Source organism: Curcuma longa, unplaced genomic scaffold, assembly GCF_044706935.1.
Source record: "Curcuma longa cultivar G26 ecotype Majalengka, Jawa Barat unplaced genomic scaffold, ITB_CL_G26_1.1 contig_21923, whole genome shotgun sequence".
Taxonomy (NCBI): domain Eukaryota; kingdom Viridiplantae; phylum Streptophyta; class Magnoliopsida; order Zingiberales; family Zingiberaceae; genus Curcuma; species Curcuma longa.
In genome coordinates this window covers 45,661-69,979 of record NW_027431770.1, presented here as the reverse complement: position 1 = coordinate 69,979, position 24,319 = coordinate 45,661, and the positions used below count along the sequence as shown (strand labels likewise).

The following is a 24,319-nucleotide window of genomic DNA, read 5'->3' as shown; positions in this document are numbered from 1 at the left end:
GAAATACATAATTACAAACATTCAAAATTCAAAATTAAATAAATCAAATTAGAGAGGTCACTTTGGCAACATCATAATTCAACTTATTTAATTTGAATAAAGAACTATGATAATTAAAGAATAAGATTAAAAATAAAAATGAGGCCCACGCCTAAATAATTATTTAAAATTTAAATAATTAATTGGACTGTGAATAATTAAATGAGGCACTCGTCTCATTTAATTGGACTTTAAATAATTATTTAAAATTTAAATAATTAATTGGATGCAACTGTTCATGATTTACTCACGTTGAATAATTAATGAGATGCATCTGTTCATGACTTACTCACGCCGAGAGCTGTAATAATTAATGGTGGGTTTTTTTTAATTAACTTTAAAAAAAAAACAATCACGTTTCTTTCTTAAACCCACGTTTCTTAAACCCACGCCGAGCCTGCAGTTATATGCCCACCTGCACGCTGCAGTTCGCCCGCCGCCGACATGGATTTTTTTTTTTAATTAACTTAATTAAAATCATCCACGTTCTGTTCTCTGCCCTAACCCAGCGCCGAGCGCTGCACTTCCGCCGACTGCCTACGCTAGCCTCGCAGGCACCCAACCTCAACACCTGCGCTAGCCTAGCCGACGCAACTTGCGAACTGCTGCAGAGACTCTTGTTGCCGACGACAGCCTCCCGTTTATTGCCAGCCTCGCCGGCTTCACGGGGATATCTTGCTGGACGCGGACAGCGCCTGTGCGCTGCCGTGTTCGCCATCGGCCAAAACAGAGACGAACAAGAAATCGTGGAAGAAACAAAATAACACAGTAGGCATTTGAACAATCAAATAAAATGATTTCATGATTTCTTAAGAATTTGGAATAACCTTCCTCTGATACCAATTGTTGGTATTTTTCCTAATGTTGAGAAATTTCAACGCATTTATCTGCTATCCAATTCTTAAGAAACAACAAGAACAAAAATTCGGAAGCGTACCGGAATCCATCGCTAGCAGCCGAGGATGATCTTCCAAAAGGTGCAGAGTTCCTAAGTTTCCGTAGTTTTTCTGACGATGGGGATTCAGAAAAATAAATTTGTCGCTCTGCCTTTTGGGGACCATAACCCCTTATAAAGATTGACATATTTCTAATTTGGCCCCTCATCAAATTAGAATTACCAAATGGTATCCACATTTATAATTCATAACAAATATGCCCTTAAGTCAAATTTCGAATAAAAATTGGATCACATATTTTGACTTAATATATTTGATGACCATATATATTCATTTAATTATATAATTGTCCCATTAGATGCTAACAAGTAGATCTATTGAAGACCAACATGAAGGATGCAGGTAGTAGATTTAGTTTTAGGACCATCTCTATGTAGAAATCTTCTGTGTATTCCTTTGGGTTAATTTAGTGAAATAAACGTGGTAGGAAGAAACAAGTGTTGTAAGCCAAATCGTAGTTGTTTGATTAGTAACTCTAACTGAACTAATCAGATACTTATGCTTTTGAATGAGATTATAGTGCAAGATGATGCTTTTGTGACCTTTAACAAGATCAAATATGCTCGACATGGCCGCTTTGCTCAGTTGGTTTATTATATTGGATTATTATGAAAAGGATCGCCAGGCAATAAATTTGAAGAAATATGCACCATTTAAATAGAATGACAATTACCAAAAGCATAGATCTTGGTTTGGAACACAACCACAAATAAGAGCGGTTTACAAACAAAAATAATACTTTGGGGAAAGAGTGGATAGATGAGCTTAATTCAGCTCTAGAACAAGTAGCGAGGTTCAGTTGCGTCGAATCCTAATTAATTAGTTGTTCCCTGGGCTTTGTTGAGGATGACTCCCTCATACTTAACTTGGAACCACTTCATAGCATCCTCCTTGGTGACACGTTGGTGGATGCCAACTCTTGATTTGCAGCGACGGCGACGGCTCACACGATAGCCAGGACGCTCCAAGATGACATAGAAGTCCATGCCATAGATACCAGTGGAAGGGTCGTACCTGTAAAAATAACAAGGTATTTAAGAACATAACAACTATTTACGAGCATAAAGTGAGGAAGAAGATAAAATTAAAGTGAGACACAAGAATGCAACTCCACCAACAGGGAGAGTAAATATGTAACAAGGAACCATGTCAATGGGTAATCTGTGATCTCTGTCGGTTTGTAACAAGGATTGTATTGTTTTCCTGCTCAGATTCATTACTAAGCTTTTCGTTATTTTATGTTTCACTGTGTTAAGATATGTCGGCAAAAGAAAGGTTTGATAAACATTTGGAAAAGTTTATCCAAGAATGTAGATAAAGCTAGCAATGTGCTAGGAAAAACAGCATTGCTTTAGAATTTGATACACAAGTACATGAATTGACATGTTTTGGGGATCTCAAACAAGGACTTAATCAATTTTTCAGAAAAAATGAAAATATGGGAATGCAATTTCAAAATGAGGTAACTTGCACAAATTGATGTTTCAAATGTAAATGACTCCATAACTACACAACAAAAAACAATCGGCAAGTTTGTAAAATTGTAGCAAAATTAGAGTCAAAATGAGCTAAATTAACGTCCAATGAAATCTAATGAATTCACTTAACAAAAAAAATTATAGCAATAAAAATCCCAACTGATGAAAAAATACAGAATTATCATAAACTGGATCAAGTTATTGAATAAAGCAGAAGATGTTAAACCACCTAGGTATTATGAAATATAAGGAGTCGAAGACAACATATAGATGTATTTGAACAGAAAACTTATTTTCCACATGATCAAAATTAGCATCAATGGAAGAAACATTTTAAAGAAAAACTTTCTTTTAAAATATGGAACTTTTCAAAATTAGGCTTGTTTTTCTTCTTATCCTCATTTCTTCCTCTCCCTTCTAAAGGTCTCAAATTTCTACAGCAAATTGAAAGAATCACTTTGTCCCCAATCCATTTAAATAAACGAGGGGTAGAACATTAGAGATGTTGACACTAACCAAGTACAAGCATCACAAATAAACTAAATATAAAAGATGTGAGCAGAATTATTGAAATAATAATAATAATAATTGATAGAATTGTAGATAGTGCAAAAAAATTGCAACTTTGCCATGTGTATTATGTGATTTCAAAGCGACCCTAAAAGGAAAACAAAAGACATAACTTACTTAATTCCGAGATCGATGTGCTCTTGTATGCCAAAACCAAAGCATCCAGTATCACTGAAGTTTCTTCTCAACAACTCATATTCCTTCACTTTCAAACCACTTTCCAGAAGCTGCATTGCCTTGTCACCTCTAACTGTGACATAGCATGCAATCTTCTCATTGCGCCGAATTCCAAAGGACCGGACAGTGTACCTTGCTGAAAAACAATATAGGAAACCACCACATGAGCAGATGAATACCAATTAATTTTAATACTTCACTAGTTTCATGGAAGAACACAGGTACCTTTAGAGAAAACTGGTATTTGTCCACTAAGTTGCTCGAGAACCTATATGAGCAATTAAAAGCACGAAAATAAAATTAAAAACTTAAATAATCTGTATTTTTAAAGATCTTCATCTACATTGCCAAATGTATACAACCCACACGTAAATATGGAGTTCAAAAAGACAAAGAAACAGCATATACAGACCATTCTGAGATCGGTAGCTGTTGAGAGGTATCTGATGAGATGAAGAGGAAGCAGAAATAGGTGGTGCATGGATGGAAAATGAACAAAATGGTAAACAAAAGCCAAAATACAGGTGACTAGGTTACCAGATCCTAGTACTAGTGCGTGCACATATAAGCATCAATTGCAGGTGTGTGCTTATTTCACGTCAGCGCCAATGAAATTCAAATTTTGGCTAAAAAAAACAAACTTTAGATCTTTCTGAAAAAAAATCACAATAAAAATAAATCAAAATATGGGTCGAGAAAAGAAGCAAGCATCTAAATGCTCAGAATGGGAAAAGTGAAATAGTGATCCACCAAATAGCTTCTTGGATCAGAAAATTGATGCAAACAGCAACAGCACCTTAGCAGCTCTGGTCAGACGATCGCCGCTCTCGCCAACGGAAATATTGAGGACGAGCTTCTGAACCTTGATCTCCCTCATCGGATTGGACAGCTTCTTCTCGGAAGCCTGCGATGGAGGAAAAGAAAAAGAAATCCCTAAGAGACGGCAACGTATCCCGCATTCTAGTTAAGTCTAAAGGAAGGAGCATGGATGATACACACCATTGAAGAGAAGAGAAACGCCGCCGGAAAAGAAGATCAAGCAACGACAGCTCTCGCGGCGGGTGAGTAGCGAGGAACGCCTTATAAAGGGTGGGGGAGTGGCTAAAAACCCTAGTCTGGTTTTGGGTTTGGGAAATACCCTGACAACCTCCTGAAATTACAAAAGTGCCACTGCTGAACAAAATCTTGGCCCCAATATTATCTTAGCCTTTTTAATATTTTATAGATGATGAACACAAATTAATATAATCACAATAATAATCATTTCACTATTAAAAAATATTTTAGTTTAATTTAATTTGTAATTAACAAAATATTTAAACTAAAACTTTATTCTGGTTTGAGACACTCTGGCCGAAGTAAATTTATTTAGTTAAAAACAAATGTAATCTAATTTTTTAACTAAATTTGGTAAAAGATTAAAAAGAATTAATTATCTGTGCCATAAGGATGTCGCCCTTTAAAAAATTATTAAAATAGTACTCCATTTATAATTTAGTAACTGAACTATCTTTTCGTATCTTATTTTGAAATACTTTTGACTTAATTATTTTTAAATAATTTTGATTAAAATTATTCTAAAATGATATACAATTTGAACTAAAATTTTTCTAATGGTATAATTTTAATTGTTCTTATTCTTTTCTTATGTAGAAAGGTAAAATTCGCTACTCCAATTGTCCCATATGATCGACTCTATGATCATTTATGAAGAGATAAATTAAAAAATTACAATAATTGATCAAACGAAGATAGATATTATTTGACTTCGTCGAGATTCAATTGTTCTTACTCTTAGAATAATATATAGAGGTCACAATGGCTTTAAAATAGAGTGAAGGGAAATATTTTAGTTATTAAATTATATGTAAAGTGATATTTTTAGAGCTGAATGTATGGATAATTAAGGATATTTTTTATTTTCTGCATTGAACACCCCATTTTAATATCAGCACTCCATTTTTAATTAAAATCAAATGGATGACCCCATTTGATTTGAATTATCCGAAATATCTATCATTAAGTAAACATATAAAAACTAACAACTAATTTCTACAATTGCTAATTTCTACACGATCAATCGTGATCAAATAATATTTATTTATTTTATTCATTAAAATATTATTTTAATCATTATTATTACTCAAAAAAAAAAAATAAAATCAAAATGTGATAAAATCTTTAGATAAACATAAAGCTTTCTACAACTTACAAAAGTTAACATCTAACTTCTACAACATACACAAACTAACAGTTAACTTCTGGATTATAAAAACATTTCGAACAGTTCAAATCAAATGGCAAAAATATAAATGATGAATGCCCATTTGATTTTTGCTCAAAAATATTTACTTCAACCCACTTATTCCATCTTATATTATTGCTTTGGTGTGTTCACTTGCTTACTGCTGCAAGGTGAACTGATGAGAACCTAGCAAAACCCTACCAATGAATATCAAAGAACATGAGATGAACTGCAAGGAGCATGACTGAGTTCAGGCAATGAACTATGAAAGCAAAGAGTCTTGAAGGGTTAACTACAAACGGATGTGAAGCATACAAGTGATCATACACAAGGCATCCAAGCGTATTTATTCGAAAGATTATAAATATATATATGTATCAATGACGATAGACATTACACAGAGCAAATTGCTAAACTGACCAGAGAGATCAAGAAGCTGAGGGGTGTTAGTGTGTGATGTTGATGCAAGCACTGCTGGATAACAACCTTTGCAAGCTTCGGTTCGCATTTACGCGCACATCCCACAGGCACTGTACCCTTCTCCAAATGCTGAACTGCCATACTTGGAAACATGAAAACACCTTGTGCCATATGTGCAACAGATCTATGACGTGGGTGGGGCATTCAAAAAATTTGCCAAGATTTCCATCGGTTCCACAAAATTTATCATAAGAACCTTCGAACTAGAAGTCCAACTTTTGAAGCAACTAACGGCCCCAGTACGTGCTCATCGAACATCAAAAGCTAATTGACTCTGGAAACAAATCAAGACTAAGTTGCAAAATGAGACTCCGTCCAGTCGCATCTTCATGCATAGAGCATGTACAAGCTGTTCATTGCAGCACACGCAATAGAATTTTCTGTAGGGTGCCATGCTAGATGGAGTAATTTGCTCGTAAAATCACATGAATTCCCATTCACATCTGAAGGGCTTTCTGAACCTGTGGCAGTTAAATTCACATGAGACAACAGAATGCATAAGAATATACTGCAAAAAAAAAAAAAAAAATCATGGAGTGCCCAAACCTCGTCTGACAACTCGTGTCAAGTTGCATAGAGACCTTGTAGGTTTTGGAAGAGCTTGCGCTTGCAGCCTATAATGGGGTTTTCAACAAAAGAGGAAATCAATCCATACTTGAAACTTCAATTATCATGCAAGATGAGCTAATGCAGCCAAGTGAATTTTATCCCATCTATGTAAGTTCATGTAAATTAAAGCAAAGGCACAACCAATCTCCAAATGACATAAACATTGAAAAGAGAGAAGGTGAAAAATAGATGCAGATACAACCACCCAAGATGTGTCACAAACCACTTCCACTAAGCAGAAGTTTCCTGATATATTAAACAGAGGGACTCAGCAAACAAATGAAGATGCTTGATGTAGGATTAATTCATTAGGTGGTCCTCTACACATGTATAATATACTATTATCATTTTACATTTTCATTCATGTGTATTTGAATATTTACTAATAAATGCCTAATTATTTGCAGATAGGCCCCAACACTCCCTCTCATGCACATTCAAAGTTATTATAAAATTTCAACTTGTGCAAAATATCTTCAATTCTAGAATCTCACAGGTAGCTCAGGATCTTCAGAAAGGATCAGCTGATGATGAAACAGCCATTTGAAGAGATGCAACTATTGCAATCATTGCAGCAGCAATTCAATTGAGATGAATTCAAGGCGCCATCAACACCGTCTTGAAGAGAGCACGCCATCAAATCTTCACTCACTAGAACACCTTACAACCAAGCATGCTGGAAGAGGACACCAAGGGTGGCTGTGATGATTGAGATATCATGGTCGGTTGTGGAAAAGTACAACTCTTTGTTGCTACAATGAACAGACATTGGAGCTACAGCAGATAGATCTTTGAATTTGGCTTCTTTAGATGATCGGTCGTCAGGAAAGATCTGACCTCATAGTTAGATCTGGTGTTAGATTTGTAGAAATGATAGCAAGGTTTGTGATCTTAGCCAAGAGGGAATATTGATATCAGAATCGAGGAACCTGTGAGTTAAGGAACCATTATGAGAAGATTAGGGTATTGCAACAGGTGAGGAGAGGCTGTTTCATCACATCAAACACACAAGCTCCCATAATGCTACGGGCACTCTTGTACACAACTATAAACCTAGGAGAGGGCTAGCTCCAATGCCTAAATGTGAGAATAACTATTATATTAGTATTCTTAATATTTAATAAGGAGAACGACTGCACCATAGATTCTGACACAAAACCAATAACTAAACACCTTATGTAGTAAACACAACATAACTATGATAACATTAACTCTTTGACATAGATAAACTTCTACGAGAATGAGTCAATGAAATCAATCTTATTTTACAACATTCCAAGGTCAGTAACTTTCTACTATTTTAGTTTCAATCCTCTTAACCAATGCAGTCCACCTCCAGTTAACCCTGACAATAATTCCTTAAGAGCATAACTCTATAACAGAAGATATGCTTGAGTGATTTAGGGTTTCAGTACCTCATTGGATTTTTACTGGCCTCCAATGTGGTTGCTTCATCGCTGCCAGGAACACAACCAAATACGCGAAAAACATTGCTGCAATTCACAGACAGTAGAATATGACAAACATGCCAGAAAGCAGCAATAATGAAGGATCGTCACTAGATAACTGCAGAAGTATACCTGTAACTCCCAGTTGCAACACGCAACCCATCACCACTGAGACAGCAATCAAATTTATCAAAGATTGAATCATTTTCATAGAGATCACAAAGCTGCAGATGAAAAGAGACTATGGTCACCAGAATCCATCCACAGTATTGTATACCAAAAACTCTTAAATCTCAATTCAGAATAGAGAAAATATAGATTGTCTAAACCAAGCAGTTACCTTAGGCCTTAAATACTCATGGACTTGAAAAGTTGAAACAGGACTAGACTCCATGTTTATGTCCCATAGCTATTGTACAACAAAATAAAACCATATGAGATAGTTGAGAACAAGTTTCACATAGATAAAAAGGAAAAAAAAAAAAGATCCCATACCATTTCCCATCCATTACTAACCAGAAACAGAAAATACAGACAAAAGATGATACAAGTTTATATTTAAGTCTCTAGCATTCTGTCCACAAGCTGGCTTAAGAATATTATGAAAACCTATCTTGTTACAACTATCCTCGATCATAGTTCCTCTTAAAGAATTGGCATATTTCCTAATTAATCATTAGAGCTAACAAACAATGTGATAATTTTATTAAATTGCAACTTCCGCCCAACAAAATGACAAAATGACAAACAATCTTTGTGTTTTGTCCTCTTGTGAAGACTAGAGGCTTTGTGTACAGCAGATTGGTTGTCACAGTACAACTTTATAGGCTTGAAATAGCATGCCCAACTTGGTTATGAACTGTTTAAACCATATAAGTACACACATAAAGGATAAAATGGGAGCAAGAGATGAGTTGGCAGATGGATCATCTATCCCTTTTCTTTCTTCAACGAAGAGAGAGGATGAATATTTGAATTAATGAATTTGAGCATCCAACCTACGTAACTTATCACCCTTGTTAAGAATAAGAAAATGGTAGTGATAGTGTCCTAAAGATAATGAAATTGTAAAGAATCCCTATGATATAATTGCATATTGTGTTAATGAAATTATTCTTTTATTGTTAATCCTGTTATTTTCTATATAAATGGTAGATTGTAATAGAAAGTTCAGTATTGTTGCTTTAGTGATCGATTAATTATAATGTGATACGATCTTAAAACATACAAGATAATCTTTGTTCATAACGATATTGAAATAGAACATTTGTAGTACAATCAGTATATAGTATGTTTCGACTATATTATATTTATAAGTGACCTCATGCCTATAGACACGTTAATATCTAGACAAGTACGCATATGAGATCATGAGAACTATATTTTACCTAGCAACTATGGGATGCAGTTAATCCATCTTATAAGAGGATCATTATACTTTGACATTTACTGGTTGAATCCTTGAAAGGATTGCATATACATTTGTTGTTGTTAGTGGGTATATTGTTAGTCTTATGGAGGTGAATGAACAGTTAAGATAGAACTATTACTCTTAGTAAAAAAAGGTGTATAATGCTAGTCAATTTAGTGGGCGACCAATTAAAAAATATATATAGTAGAAACCAATTGAGAAAATTTCTCAAATCGGTATTCTTTGGAGTCAGTCACAATTATATTGAATAAATGTGTTCCATTAGGATAAGCAATATTCTCAAGGGGTAGGAAGAGAAGCATTGAGGTGGTGTTAGAGTAGCTCGTGGAGCATGACTTAGCGCGACTAAGTTGATTGGCTTGGTGGCTTGAGGTCTACTAAAGATTAGAGAAGTATGGTATGGGTCATCCGAAGGACCACAAGAAAAGGAGCATCGAGGCGCAACATTGATGAGAGATAGAAAAAGATGAACTACGTAGGTGAAGCATAAAAGATGACACATAAAGTGAGTCATGGGCTCAGTGCATCCGAGGAACACAAATAATTTGACGAGAGAAGACCTTGGTGATGAAGTCAAGCTATGGTTGTGGAAGGAAAGATATGGTATGCGAGATGTGAGAATTGAGAGACATGTATCCATGGAATAGAGTAAATCTCAATTAGACTAGATAATTAGGATGATAATAATCACGCTTCTAGTCAACTGGAGTTAATTCTAATTGATTGGTGAGCTAAGTCAACTTAGACTGATCAGCTAGTGAACAAAATCTTTCTGGTCATAGCTAAATCGATTGAATAGTCGATTGAACAATAGTTAGTCGATTACTGCTATAATAAGAAAGTCAAAAGGAGTCATTAATTTGGCAAAGTTGCATTGCAATGGTTCGATCACCTAAGGGCTATAGTGGAGCAGTCGGATCAAGTAGCCATTAGCAGACTGATGGGTGACAGATCAACAGTATAGAAAGTGGAGCTTGAAGTGTTTAAAGGCTATATAAAGGGGAGCAAGGAGATCTTTTTAAAGGCTAGCAGTATAATGATTATTGAGATCATATTAAGTCTTTTCCTTGTTCTTTTTTATTTTCTCTGTAAGCTTGATTGCATGTTCTTGTTGTAAGAGATTTCTCCACCTTCAAAGATTATCTGTGCAGCAAAAAGATAGCGAGCTTTCAAGCATGACTCACCAATGACGAGTTATAAGTCGTAGTGTGGGAACAAGGGTTCTGAACCACATTACATGATCATATTAGCGATTGGTATGACCAAAAAACTATATATAGCAAGAATAGTATAAGTTTGTATTTTTAGGAACAATTGCTATTCAACCCCTCTAGTTATTTAGCCATACATTACCCAAAGATCATAACAAAAATTGCATTGCTGGCAATTGCCACTTAAAAAGACTTTCATGGAACTCACCACTCCTAGAGTAATGAGAGTTTTGATGTCTTATTAGAGGATAATTAAAGTTGGGATGTATACAAGAATCCTAGCTATCGATGTAAATAAATATTCTGAAATGAGAATTACTTTTGGTCAATGTTTGCATTTAGTTTTTATGCAAGTGTCCATTTAATCTATATTGTAGATAAACATGGTATGCGGAGTCACACACAGAAGACCATGTTATCAGCTCCTTATAGATTATAAACAGTGTTCACAACCAAGATGGAATGGACAAACCATTGGACTGGTTTTAGTGTAATTTGGTCTTAGTCTGTCTTGACTATAGAATTACACTAGTACACTCAGTGTGTATTGAGGAGGATCATCTGAGGATTGTTCGATTTATACTGAATATATAATCGAACTAAACCTCTGTTGCTATGAATGTACATGCTCTTAATCCCTATATAATAACAAGCACATGTACTTAGTATATACTTCTTTGATTCATCAAAGGGTGAGATTTAGAGCGATAGATCAAAAGGCCCGATGAGTTAGGAAGTAGTATTATGTACATGGTGTGTTGTTGATTATAGAAGGAAACTGTGTCCTATAATCTAGGCTGATAATGTCCCCTTGAGAAGCTCATAAAGGATTATCATGTAAACCCTGCAGGTGGACTTAAATCCGCATGATAATAAAGGATGAGTGGTACTACTCTCGGAATCAGAAGTTGATTAAATTCGAGTTGTCAGTAACTCATTTAATTAACGGACATACGATATCTTAAACACAGGGAGATTAATGTACTTATAGTAAGAAGGAGCTCATAATATAATATGGGATTGGTGCGGTAGTGCAATAATAACTCTCTAGTGGAATGAGTTATTATTGATGGGCTTGAGTTGGGTGTTCAGGGAGAACACAGGAAGCCCAAGTCCATCAGGAGGCCAAAACTAATTTCTCCTCTAGGTCCCTGTTGTAGCCTATGGATAAAACCTCGTATCCACCTAAAAAAATTATATGAAATTTCAGATAGGAAATTTTAAGAATTTCTGAAATTATTTTTCCGGAGAAAAATTTTGTTAAGAAATTCCGATTAAAATTTCCGTTACGAAATTATTAATTTTCTTCCGCAGAGAAAATTAATTATGATTTTTCTAATCAAATCTGGATAAGATTTGATTTGATTAGAATCAAATCTAGATGAGATTTGATTTGATTAGAATCATAATTTTATCTCTTCCGCAGACAAAATTGGTTATGATTTTCAAATCTGGATAAGAAGATTTGATTTGATTATAATCATACCAAATTTTGAGAGATGACATAACTATATAAAGAGGGGTTTAGGGGAGGCAAAAGAAGACACAACAAAAGGTTTCTCCTCTCCTCTAGGGCCGGCCAAGGAGAATCAAAGCAAATTTTTTGCCTTCCGCCGCCCACCCTCCTTCTTCTCTTCTCTTCTTTTGTGGCCGGCAATCCAAGCCCTCCCTTCCTTTAGGGCCGGCGGCCAACAACAAGAAGGAGGAGAAGAGAAAACTAGAAGGAAGAAGAGCTTGCTTCATTGCTTGCATTCTTGCCATCGGAGTAAAGAGACTTGGTGGAATCATCTCGAAGGATCGTTGCCCACACAACGTTCGAGAAGAGGAGAGGAATATAACAGAAGATCGAGAGATCTTCAACTCCTTCTAGACATCCCGTAAAGAAGAGGTATAATTTAATGTTTCCGCTATAATTAAATTATTCCTTTTATCTCGGATCCTGTAAACCAAACACAAGAGCCTAATGATCTAAATGCGTTGATCAAACCTTGGTTTGATTAACTATGAGGGCAACTTGAAATCGTTTTCAGAAAAATTTTGTTTTGTAAGAATTCACCGGAACTGTTTTTCAAGACATTCCCATCAGTTTGCACACCTAAAGAAGAATTTTAATTTGGAATCAAAGAGTTATAAGTAAATTGTCATGTCTATATTGTTACTTACTCAAGGCTTAATAGGCATTGAGAGTTAATTATTCTAATTAGTTATTAGATAATTAAGAGGAAATTATTTTGATTAACTAATAGAGGATTTAATTGGAAGAAATTAAGAGTTAATTTATTCAATTAAATTTAATTAGAGAGCTTGATTGCAAAATTAGGCTTAATTTATGCAATTAAATTGAAAGGAATAAATTAAAATTAATTAAGTATTAATTATATTTCAATTAGAATATTAAAAGGTTCAAAATAATTTTATAAAATTAACTTGATCATGAAACATTTTAAAAAAAATTATTTATAAGAGTTGTAAATAATTTAAAAGCTTTAGAATTTGTTAAAATAATTGATTTTTAAATTAAAAATTGTTGAGATAAATTAGAAATTGATACTTATTTATCTAACTTTATAATTAATAATATCTAGATTGACAATCAACATTAAAGATGGTTCGAAACCATTAGAACGCCTGAGATCTTGTTACAATGTGAAATTACAATGCGTCTAAAATCTAGTATGGCTTCTTTCGTCACAAAGATTCCAATAGGAAATTGTTCAACATCTATATGCATCCATTCAAGGAAAAAGGCCAAAAGATTTTTTTTCCCTTCCATTTTCTCAACTTTTTTATAACCAACTTTTAATTTATCATCTCTGCATGAGAACCATCTTTTAATTTATCATCTCTCCATGAGAACAAGGCCAACATGATGGTGCTTCTTGTGTAACCACCACCAACTATCAAAATGATGCTAAGCCGTTGAGACAACCATAAGCTGATGTATGTTTTCTTGTGTAAATCTTAAATCAGCTAATGTTGATCCCTGAGTTGTATCAACCATTAAAATTATCTAATATCATGAACTATGAGCAGAAGTAACCATAGGTGGTCGAGTGTGTCCCAAAGCAATTTGGACTACCTAAAACCTAGCTAGAAAAATCTGATGAGTACCAATATCTAATAGACCCGACAAGCTGATAAATTACCATAATTTACTCAACAATACTTTGGTTATTTAATTTTATTCATCTTATGTATGCCAAAATGACACTGGCTCAAGGGATTGCATAAATGTAGTGAGACAAGACAAATGACCCAAGAATAATAAGGAGAGTGAACCTTAAGGGTCATATAATCTCGACTAAGGAGATATCTTCCATCTTTCGCAAATTTAATATCTGAAATTGATGTAATAATTTCTGTGAAAAATGATCGTGAACCAGGTGCTTCACGTTCGTCCAACCTGTTGATCAAATACCTCACTTCTATGTTAGATGGCATCAAGAACTTAAGATGAAAACAAATCTGGTGACTAGCACTTTTTTTCTTCATTCATTCTCATAATGATGAATATAGTAAGATAAGAATTACTTACATCTTGGAATGGTTATCACATAATGCGGACTGCCGCAAGTCTATGAGCCGGATTGAGCCCTTTGAACTACTATATGCCAGCATGTTACAATGGGTTGGATGAAACTCAGCAGATGTTATCACCTCTAATGGATTGTACCATTAAAAAAATCATAAATTGGAAAAACAAAAATTGAAGTATTAAAAAACAAAAATAGTTTTATAACAATGAATTACAAGAAAGAACAACGAATTAAGATATATTCTGAACAAAGAACAATGAATTACAAGAAATTAAGATACATGAAGATGCAGAAAGATTAGAGGAGAAGCAATATGAGAGATGGACATCTGCAAAATGACAGCTTGTCATGAATCAATGAGCATATAACATGTCCCACAAGAGAAAAGCCCTGAACAAACAAACAAGAGGATCTTATATGGCCATCTTCTATTTTTTTCCAAACATCTGTTTTGGCATTCACAAAGTGTCGGGAAAATATTAACATAGGCTCTTGAATTCTCACTGAAGGATGGAGAAATCTTATAGTGCAAGTTTATCCACACTCCCAGTGTTGATAAGGATCAAGAATTAACCCATCGCCAAAAGAATATGATCTAATCACATAAAAACAGCAAACAAAATGGATGAATTCAAAGATAAGTATCAGGCAGAGAAAAATTCCTTCCCAACAGATTTTGTTAATCTGTCCTATCCTAGGCCTTCAGCTAAGAATGTTATTAGGACCAAAATGTTCAACAGATTAATCTGCTGCTTTGATTTTTACAAGGCTTATACAGAATATCTATCAGATTCACATACAATGATAAGAAAGTATGGATTGCCTATACAACTGTGGTTCCAATGATGATTTACATCTAGAATTTGGGAGCGTCTTAAGTCCTTATCCCATGTCATGTTAAGTTAGCTAGAAACTCTAAGAAAACCAAACTGATGAAAAAAATTTTTGTTGAGTTGGTGATTGCCAGTGTATTGAAATTTCTATAAAACAAATGTTGTGCAATACCAGTTAAATCCTCCATGTTTGCAGGCTTCACATCAACAATATTAAAGCTTTGACTGCTGATCTCCAAATTCCAAAGATTTATTCGCAGATCATCAGCTGATATGAATGTCTCACCATCACTGAGCATAAATGAGCATCAATATTAGTTTTATCAAGTCTCACAATACAAGTAATCTTTGAACATACTTGCAACTAAATAACAATTTCCCTACTTAAGAAATGATATACCATGTCGCAGAAAGCTCCTGAATATTCATAAAAAAAGTAAGAGGATTGCCCAAAAGCATTTAGAAAATTAATCAGAACTATTCAGCCTAATTCACACTTGAAGGTGAATGATTTAGTTTCTGCTGTTACTGAGCTTGCCAGATCATGACTGGAACCCTCCAGGAGCTCATGGTGCAGCCCATACAGTCCATATGGATGATGAACTAAACGCAGTTCTTGTCTGGTTTTATCTCCATCAACTCCTCAGACTTCTAAGACTTTCAGAATAATTGTCTGAGTTTGAATAATGTCAGCTGGACCATAGCTAGGCTGAACTGGGTCTTTATTTCAAGAAGATATAATCAGCATTGCAATAGGAGTTCAACCTTAAGAAAGAGTTCAAAGTGTAGCGACTAAGAATATTGAGAACTCTCATTGGAAGCACAGGAATTCCATTATTGATTGCATAGGCACTCTGTTATATTAGGGAAAACTAATGGCAAAAGATATTCCACCACCCCAAACAAGGTCATTGTTCAAGCAAAATTGTTTATATCCAGAATTCAATGTGGATCAAGTGATAGCCAATAGGTTAGCAGATATTCTAAATGAAATTCTTGAACAAGGATTATGCAGGCAGATAAGTTTTAAGATCCAAGATGCTGCTATCCTATGAGTCTAATAAAGTCTTGTATAGTCACAATATGTAGCCAAAATTTATTTTGGCTTGACAATTTGAGATCTGAACTTTTGCAACTTTTGCAGAGAAGTAATAACTAATGATAATTAAAAAGAGACAATGTCTCCTTAAAAATGAAATAATAAAAAAGGAACTTGAGGCCAATGGTAATAGATTGGATATCATACAAATGTTGATTCATGAGTCATACACCTTTGATGTAATTCCAGGTCAATGTGCAATCATCAAAAAGATTCTTGAGAAAGCATACTCGTAGAAGCAGGACCAATTTCTGTTGCAAAATCTTTCATGCACCTTTTCCTAACTAAGAAATTGAATATAAATCCAAATTCAAATTATAGCTATTGAAATCTGACAAATCTTCCTTTAACGTGCTGTATAAAAGAATTGTAGCAGATTACAAGGACTACCATCCAAGATGTTACAACAATAACCAAGCTTTGTTCCACTAGATGAGGTCAGTTATATGGATCCTTCTATATCATTGGACTTTATCCCTACTATATCATTATCTATATTTAAATAAATTTTATCTTATTTTATCGTTTCTAACCAAGTCTTCTTTGATCTTCCTCTTCCTCGTTTAATATGTGTATTTGTCATAGTTTCACATCGCCTAACTGGAACATTTATTAGTCATCTAAGTACATGTTTATGTCATCTTAAACATATCTCTTGGAGTTTTCCTTCAATAGGTACAACTCCTACTTTCTTTCTAATGTTCTCATTTTTTACCATGTCCATCCTCGTATGTCCACACATCCACCTTAATATCTTCATCTTTGCAACTCTTATCTTCTACTCGTGTGCTCAAATCATAACCCAACATTCAATTCCATATAATATGTTGGTTTATCATCCTTTTGTAAAACTTCTCTTTAAGTTTTAAAAGTACTTTACGACCACAAAGAACACATAATGCTCTCCTCTATTTCAACCATCCTGTTTGTATTCTATATAAGACATCTCTAAACCACTCCATCCTTTTGCAAAAATAAACATAAATACTTAAAACTCTCAGTTACAAACAACTCATCATTTCCTATTTTAACAATTGTCTTATTACCTCTAATATTACTAAAATTTAAATTCCTATATTCTGTTTTTACTCGACCTAAAACTCTTCACTTTTAGTGTTTCCCGTCAAGATTCGAATTTAATATTTACTCATTCACGTGTCTCATCACCAAATAATATCATCTATAAATAAGGCTGAGTATTCAGTTAAAACGAACCGAACCGAATTAATCGAAATCGAACCAAATTTTTTTGAATTAACTGAACCGACCGAATTTTCAAATAAAAATCGAACAAATCAAACCGATCAAATATCGGTTAATTCGATTTTCAACTGAATTAACCGAAATAATTAAATTTTTTAAATATTATGAAAAATTTATCAATTAGTTAGAGATTTATAAGTTTACTTACTTAGGAATTTATAAATTATTTTTTTATTTTGATTAATTTGGTTTATTTGATTTAATCGAATAAAGAATTTTAAAACCAAAACCAAACCGAATTAACCGATTTTTTAAAAAAAATAATCGAAATTCCAAAATAACCGAGCTGAATTTTTAAATTTGGTCGATTCGGTCGGTTTATTCGGTTTAACCAAATTTTTGCTCACCCCTATCTGTAAACAACATATACCATGGTAACGTGTCTTGAGTGTGTCTAGTGAGTTCATCCATGATTAGTGTAAAAAGATAGGGATTTAGGGTTGATATATCTTTTAGGAAATGCTTCGATTAATCTGCCTATAGTTTCACTCTTGTTATTACATACTCATGTATATCCTTAATTATTTCAATATATATTATACTAACACTTTTCTTTTCTAGAATTCTACATATAGTTTTCCTCAGGACTGTCATAAGTTTTTTTAGGTCAACGAAGCTTGCTTCTGTTCTTGATATTTTTAAATTGTTGTATGAGAAGATGTATAGCTTCTATTGTCGACCTTCCAAGCAAAAATCCAAATTGATTTTCGATCACCGTGGTCTCCTTCTTTAATCTTTTTTCTATTAGTCTTTCTTAAAGTTTCATGGTATAACTCATTAGCTTAATACCCTTATAATTTGCATAATTCTATATATCTCCTTTGTTTTTATATAAGAAGACTAAAGTACTTACCCTCCACGTATCAAATATTTTTTTCATTTTCAAGATCAAGTTGAATAACTTCATAAGTTTTTTATTCAATACCTTGCTTCCCTAGAAACTTTCATATCTTTATTGAAATATCATCGGATCCTACTGCTTTTTCATTTAAATCTTATTCAAAATTTGTTCTACTTCTGAAATTTGGATTCTACAATAAAAATTTAAATTTTATATACGCCTCTGACCTAATTAAATTACCTAAGTTAAATTTATCATCTAAACTTTCATTAAAAAGTTAATGAAAATGCATCTTCCATCGCTCTTTTATTTCCTCATCATTCACTAGTATTATATTGCATTCATCTTTAATGCATCTTATTTGGATAAGAACTCTTATCTTCCTCTCTCTCGCTTTAACTATTCTATAAATGTCCTTTTACCCTTCTTTTGTATATAGCTACCAATATAAGCGTTCAAAAGTTTCATTCTTGATTTCGCTTACCACTTTCTTAGCCTCTTTCTCAACTACTGCATACTTTTTTAAGTTCTTGTTCTTACAAATGTATAATAACTTAATAGGTTATTCTTTTTTCCTTCGCTTTCTCCTGTACTTTTTCGTTCTACCACCAAGATGTTAATAAAATAAATATAGATGCCTAAGATATATCATTTCTTTCAGATAGCACCCAACGAGATAAGTAACCACAAAGTGATTCAAAGCAATGTGCAGAACATCCAATGACCTTTTTGCATATTGGCTCAGACCTGTGAAACACTAACAGTTCGTCCATTTACAGAAAGGAACCTCAAAGGATAACTAGGACTTTGAGCATTAAGAAGGCAAGTACTCCTCACACCTTACTGATGTGGGGTGTCATCCTCACAACATTAATAAGGGTGACATAGTCCCACATTTGTAGTGATTAAATACCATTGCCCTTAAAGCTGAATAAAATCACAAGACGTAAATGTCTTTCTAGGAAAGGATGAAATTATGAGGGATGCAAATCAGTAAAGCAACACCTCAACAGACAATGACATCAAATATATATATTTAAATATATCCCTAACAAATTGATGGCCCGTCAGGATACCAAATCTGAACAATAATTTTGTCAGATGAGACAGATATCAACTAGAAAGAGAATAATTGCCAATAGAGGTTCACTCAATTTGTCATGCCAAAAGGTTGACTGAACTATTCAAAATTATACATGGAATTCGTTAATTGCATAGTCCCCGGAAATTATCTTATCTAAAATTTGCCTTGATAACAACATTAATGATGCCTAAGAAAACAAAAACATCAAGTTGAATGGAAGATACAAAGAATTTTGTCACAAAAGTAACTAAACATGGTAGAAATGAAAAGAGAGAAAATAGAACTGTAGGAGATGAACCATTCACCTGTTATTAGAGATGGAATTAATGTGATAATCATGAGCATGAGCATAGATCCTTCTACATCTGGCAATAAGACATGTATCTTGGCTTGTCACCTATAGTACAACAGAACTCATGAATTGAAAAATGGAACAGTAGCAAAGAAGTATAAGAACCCAAAATACGTGAATGATTGGGTAAATGCGACGCATATGCAAACTCCTTTTGAATGACAAGATCTGCTAGTTGGCTATAGATGACTAGTCAATTTGTTCCAGGGATCAACTCCTTTTGAATGATTTTTTCTATTTATGCATCTAGATTTCAGATCATGCTTTGTATGTAATAGGCATAGTTAAGTACAACTACCACTGGCAGACGTAGTGATGCAGAACCTCCAGAGGGATAAGAGAGGTCATTGCTCAAGTGATTGTGGGGTATTTCAGCACAAGCACCATTTGGCAAGTAACTCGTAGAAGTACTTGAACTTGAGCTCGCAATGCTCCCGTTTTCTGAAGCATGTATATTCATCTCAGCAATCTTCTTCACTTTCTTTTCTTGCACCTATTTAGTTTCAGAAAGGAACAATTAGTGGACTAAAATTTCAAATATCTACAATGTCAAATTTCACTATAAACTTACGAAAATCAATTTTCTTGGAAAATTACAATAATTCAAAATGAGTTGAAATCATATGTAATTTTTAACTAAATGCAAAAGAATTATGAGTTTCTTTATAACTTTTATGCATTGTTAAGGATAATGAAACTAATGATTCACTAAACTATATGTGTAAGCACAGTTCTATTTCTCCTTATAGCAATTTTTTAAGTGAAACAAGAATAGATGAACTTACAATTGCTAGAAAGAATATGTATATTATATGTTATTACAAAAAAAAACTGTATAGAAATATAATACAGTATAGAAAACCTAGGCAAACTTACCCAAGAATCCAAGAGATGAAGTTTAATGTAAAATCACTGAATTCAAAATAATACAAAAGAAGCAACAAATAGACATGAAAGCAAATGCACAAAAATAAAAATGGAAAATTATCAATTTTCTATAATCTTAATGGTAATGCACTTGGAGTGCCTAGTATGGCACAACAGTCATTAAAGTGTCGTGAGATAAATTACATGAATTTTACTCCTTTAATCTCTTTCTATTAAGTTATTTACATAGCAACCAAGTCTCAATAAGTGAGTTAAAAGGGGTAAAATCTTGTATTGTTGTTATTCAAAGAAAATTTTTACCTCACATATCATAGTTGGAAAACTCAACAAATTCTCAAAATCGACCGCTACCAATACAAAGTTGTCCAAATTCTCAAGTTATAGAACAAAAACAAATAGAACTAAAATTACAGCAGCAAAATCAGTGGAGAGTTAATAAAAGTCAGATGGATTAAGGAATGGATGGATGTTTTAAGAAATCAGCAGTGATCACTTGCCACCATAAAGGAGGTAAGGGAACAGTTAAACCACATAAGAGCAAGGAAGAGATGGGAGATTGAGGAAGATAGTGTCGTGATCTTAGGTTCTCAACATGCAACAAATTTGATATGGCGTTTGTCAAGTTACAATTCCATGTATGAGGACAATTTTTTAGTTAATAAAAGAATCTCATTTCAATTTTGTATGTGAGATCAAAATTTGTTTTATGTGACATAGTTATCCCCATTTGCTTTATCAATTTTGTCCTGACATATTCAATAGTTCAATTTGGTGTTGTGTCAATATTATTCTGAAAAAGAAAACATTTTTGTGTAGTCAAAAAGTTAACAAGCATATTGAATTTCTCAGTTTATATAGAATCATAATTTCAAAATGAAAAGCCAATGTTGTATGATACTGATCAAAGAAGAAACATGAAAATCTCAGGAGTGAGAAAAAGACTTACCTTCCAGCACTTAATTGTCTTGTCATTGGTAGAAAGAAGAAAAAGAGAATTATTGGTTGTCTGACACCACTTGATTTTGTTAATCTTCTCCTCTATTTCCAAGCTTTTAAGATAGTCAAACTGAAATATGAACATGAAACACATCACGCTTCTATTTCAAATCGGGGTACACTTTAAATAGCTTTCATTTATCACACTGTACCTCAGGCTCATGGCTTTGGAACTCAGTTTTGTAGTGAAACTCAGGGTGCCTACTAATTGGATTGCCATCCATTTCCAACTCCTTCCGTGAGGCATGCTGCAGATTAAAATGGAAAATGTGAAGGAAAAAAAGTTAGTCAACCACTAAGGCACAAGCAAGAATGGAGATTATGGATTTTATATACATTTCTAACATCAGTCCTCTCAAACAAAACAACACGTCCTCCTCGATCTCCAGTGGCAAGATGATCACCAGACTTGTCAAATTCAATGGCTGAAATAATATCAACTGCAATGAAACAGACATCAAGCTTGTCACATGGCAAGACACAGGATTTGAAGAAGCCAAGAAAGTTATAAATTATTAAAAATAGAACATGAAGATATGACCAGAATATTCAATATGGTAATTTTGTTAGTGATCAATAAAAAAAGGAAACAACAATAAATTATGTGTGTGGAACTACTACCAGTGCTCCTAATATGATTTGGTTAATTTTCTGACAGATTAGATGAATAAATCTTAACAAAAGACTTGAGAAACCAACACCTGCTATTATACAAGTCTTGAAAAATAGTCAATCATGATGAGAACATGTCATCCAAGAAAATTGTAGTTCTAAATACAGTTTTTTACTTCCCTTATTTGGAAGGTTAGATAAAGGGTAAAGAGATAGAAATAAGGTACTAGCAAAGCATTTCCCAAGGATATAACAAGAAGAATTGATGGTACCCCTTCCGTCTTAATAAGGATTATAGACATTACTAATAACATTGGTCTGTAGCATCCCAACTGATGTCTCACAAGTCGGTAGAACTGGACCAAATACAGACAAGTGTCATATGTACAGATTGAGTGACCAATATCCCAAAACACAACAAATTCATATAAATAGCAGCAATGGACTGAGGTCATACACATAAAATGCAGGTTGACACAAAGAAAATAGAAAGAAAGAGAAATAGATGGGAAATGATGTTGTCACACTACCAGAAAGATTCATTCGTTAAAAAAAATAAAGAAAAATAACAAACCTTCTCTTCCTAGCTCAAGGAGACCTAATCTCATTGCCATAACATTGAAGAAGCAGTCCATTGAACTGATTTTTCTTTGTTGAGGACTCATTAGAATTGAAAAAAAGAAACTCACAGGTCCCATTTATAATCTCTGATAGATAAATCATAATATTCTGAAGGTTCGACAAAAAAACTAAAAAGTCATAGCCTATATCCTTTGTCCTGACTTGTCTTCATCTATCCAGCTTAATAAGTATTAGCTTGGAAAGAGATTGATCAACCCTCTACTAAGCGAGGAGGAAACACAACTGAAAAAAAAGAGTTGGGCCATGGATGCAACTTAGATGCAAGATTGATCTAACAACAAATAAAGTATTGGCACCATCTAATCGTGCCAAACATAAGAACTAAGAAGTACCATCATAAGAACTAAGAAGTACCATCATCAGATAGACAATATGATGCCATCTTTTGATAAGATGGATCATCATCTTTTTCTATAGATAAAAGCTGTTTATATTTAATGCACACATGAAACTCTGAGATGTTTAGGTTAACTTGAGCATACAGGATCAATCAACCTTTATTCAAGTTCCATCTCATGCTAGCATATCAGTTTACTAGTGAAATTGTATAGGTTGGTAATGAATATGAGAAACTTAGTGGTCTTCTGAAAAGAGATGATGAACCAACTGAAAAGATCAATAGTTAATAGTAAATCAAAGAATGTACATGGCATGACTACGATAAGAGAATTATCCAGAAAGTCAAGTAAATCTTTCATAACCACAGCACAGCGTGGATCCCCGACTTTATTTCTCCATGCAATAATCTCAAGCTCAGCAGCTAAGCAGTTCACAATCACAAATAACGGAAGGTAAACAGTAAGACAAAAACTTCATATCTATTAAGACACTTTGCTTCCGAAAAACAAAAAGTTTCAACCTTTACGTAAAATAGGGAGATCTACGGCCGTAGACCAACCGAATCTACATTATTGGTTACAGACCTATGAGCAGAGTAGCGAGAAAAAAATAATGTCGGCTCAGACAGAACAAAAAAAAAACCAGCGAAATCCTAAGCTCACTTAGCACCACCAAGAACCGATCTGAGTAGGGGATCAAAAAGCTCATACCTTCCTGGACCTCCTCGCCCGCCGTCCGCTCCCCGAACACCTGCGAGAATTTCCACTCTAGAGGCGGAGGCAGGGGCGCCTCTGCCCTCGTCGTCCCGGCGACGATGTCGCCGCTCCCCTTCATCTTCTGACCAGGTTTCCTTTCCCGCGAGATGCCCTTGTACTGGTGCGTCGTGAGCGACCGGGTCAGTTCAATGCGTCAAATTTAGACTGGCTTTTCCAACGAGGAAGAGGATGACCGACGGGGGAGGGAAGAGGGTGCAGAGAATCTTGATAATCTTCGTGCTGCCTCGGTCGCTCGCTGCTGTTGCCCTTCTTGCTTTCGCCCTAACGAGGCCGAGCCATGTTTAATCTCACTCTCTAGCAATCAATCATTCCATTGCCATCGAGACAATAATGCTAAAGTCCCTCCTTTTATATATAAATAAATAAATGAAACCCAACCTCAATATGCGGACAATTTTCTATTTGCCCCCAAT

The 24,319-nt window shown here is 34.2% G+C and overlaps 2 protein-coding genes across 3 annotated transcripts; both read right to left on the bottom strand.

Moving 5' to 3' along the window:
- Positions 1–1,655: 1,655 nt before the first annotated feature.
- On the bottom strand, positions 1,656–4,294 carry LOC141817797 (large ribosomal subunit protein uL5-like). Its single transcript, XM_074705428.1, has 5 exons — positions 4,220–4,294; positions 4,017–4,124; positions 3,446–3,488; positions 3,161–3,356; positions 1,656–2,009 (listed from the first exon to the last, which is right to left on the bottom strand). Exons 1-5 carry the CDS (start codon positions 4,220–4,222, stop codon positions 1,811–1,813), a joined length of 549 nt encoding a protein of 182 aa, XP_074561529.1. The 5' UTR covers positions 4,223–4,294; the 3' UTR covers positions 1,656–1,810.
- A 1,436-nt stretch (positions 4,295–5,730) lies between these two features.
- Positions 5,731–24,206, bottom strand: LOC141817796 (serine/threonine protein phosphatase 2A 55 kDa regulatory subunit B beta isoform-like). Of its 2 annotated transcripts, none has more exons than XM_074705426.1 (14): positions 23,841–24,206; positions 21,874–21,977; positions 21,690–21,785; positions 21,488–21,607; positions 19,949–20,146; positions 19,607–19,698; positions 15,187–15,305; positions 14,181–14,304; positions 13,925–14,048; positions 8,343–8,411; positions 8,135–8,226; positions 7,970–8,047; positions 6,492–6,559; positions 5,731–6,406 (listed from the first exon to the last, which is right to left on the bottom strand). In XM_074705426.1, the coding sequence occupies exons 1-14, from the start codon at positions 23,962–23,964 to the stop codon at positions 6,273–6,275; spliced, it is 1,542 nt and encodes a 513-aa protein (XP_074561527.1). In that variant the 5' UTR covers positions 23,965–24,206; the 3' UTR covers positions 5,731–6,272. The 2 variants fall into 2 exon arrangements, with proteins under 2 accessions (XP_074561527.1, XP_074561528.1); XM_074705427.1 differs by having other exon boundaries at positions 19,952–20,146.
- Positions 24,207–24,319: the final 113 nt, after the last annotated feature.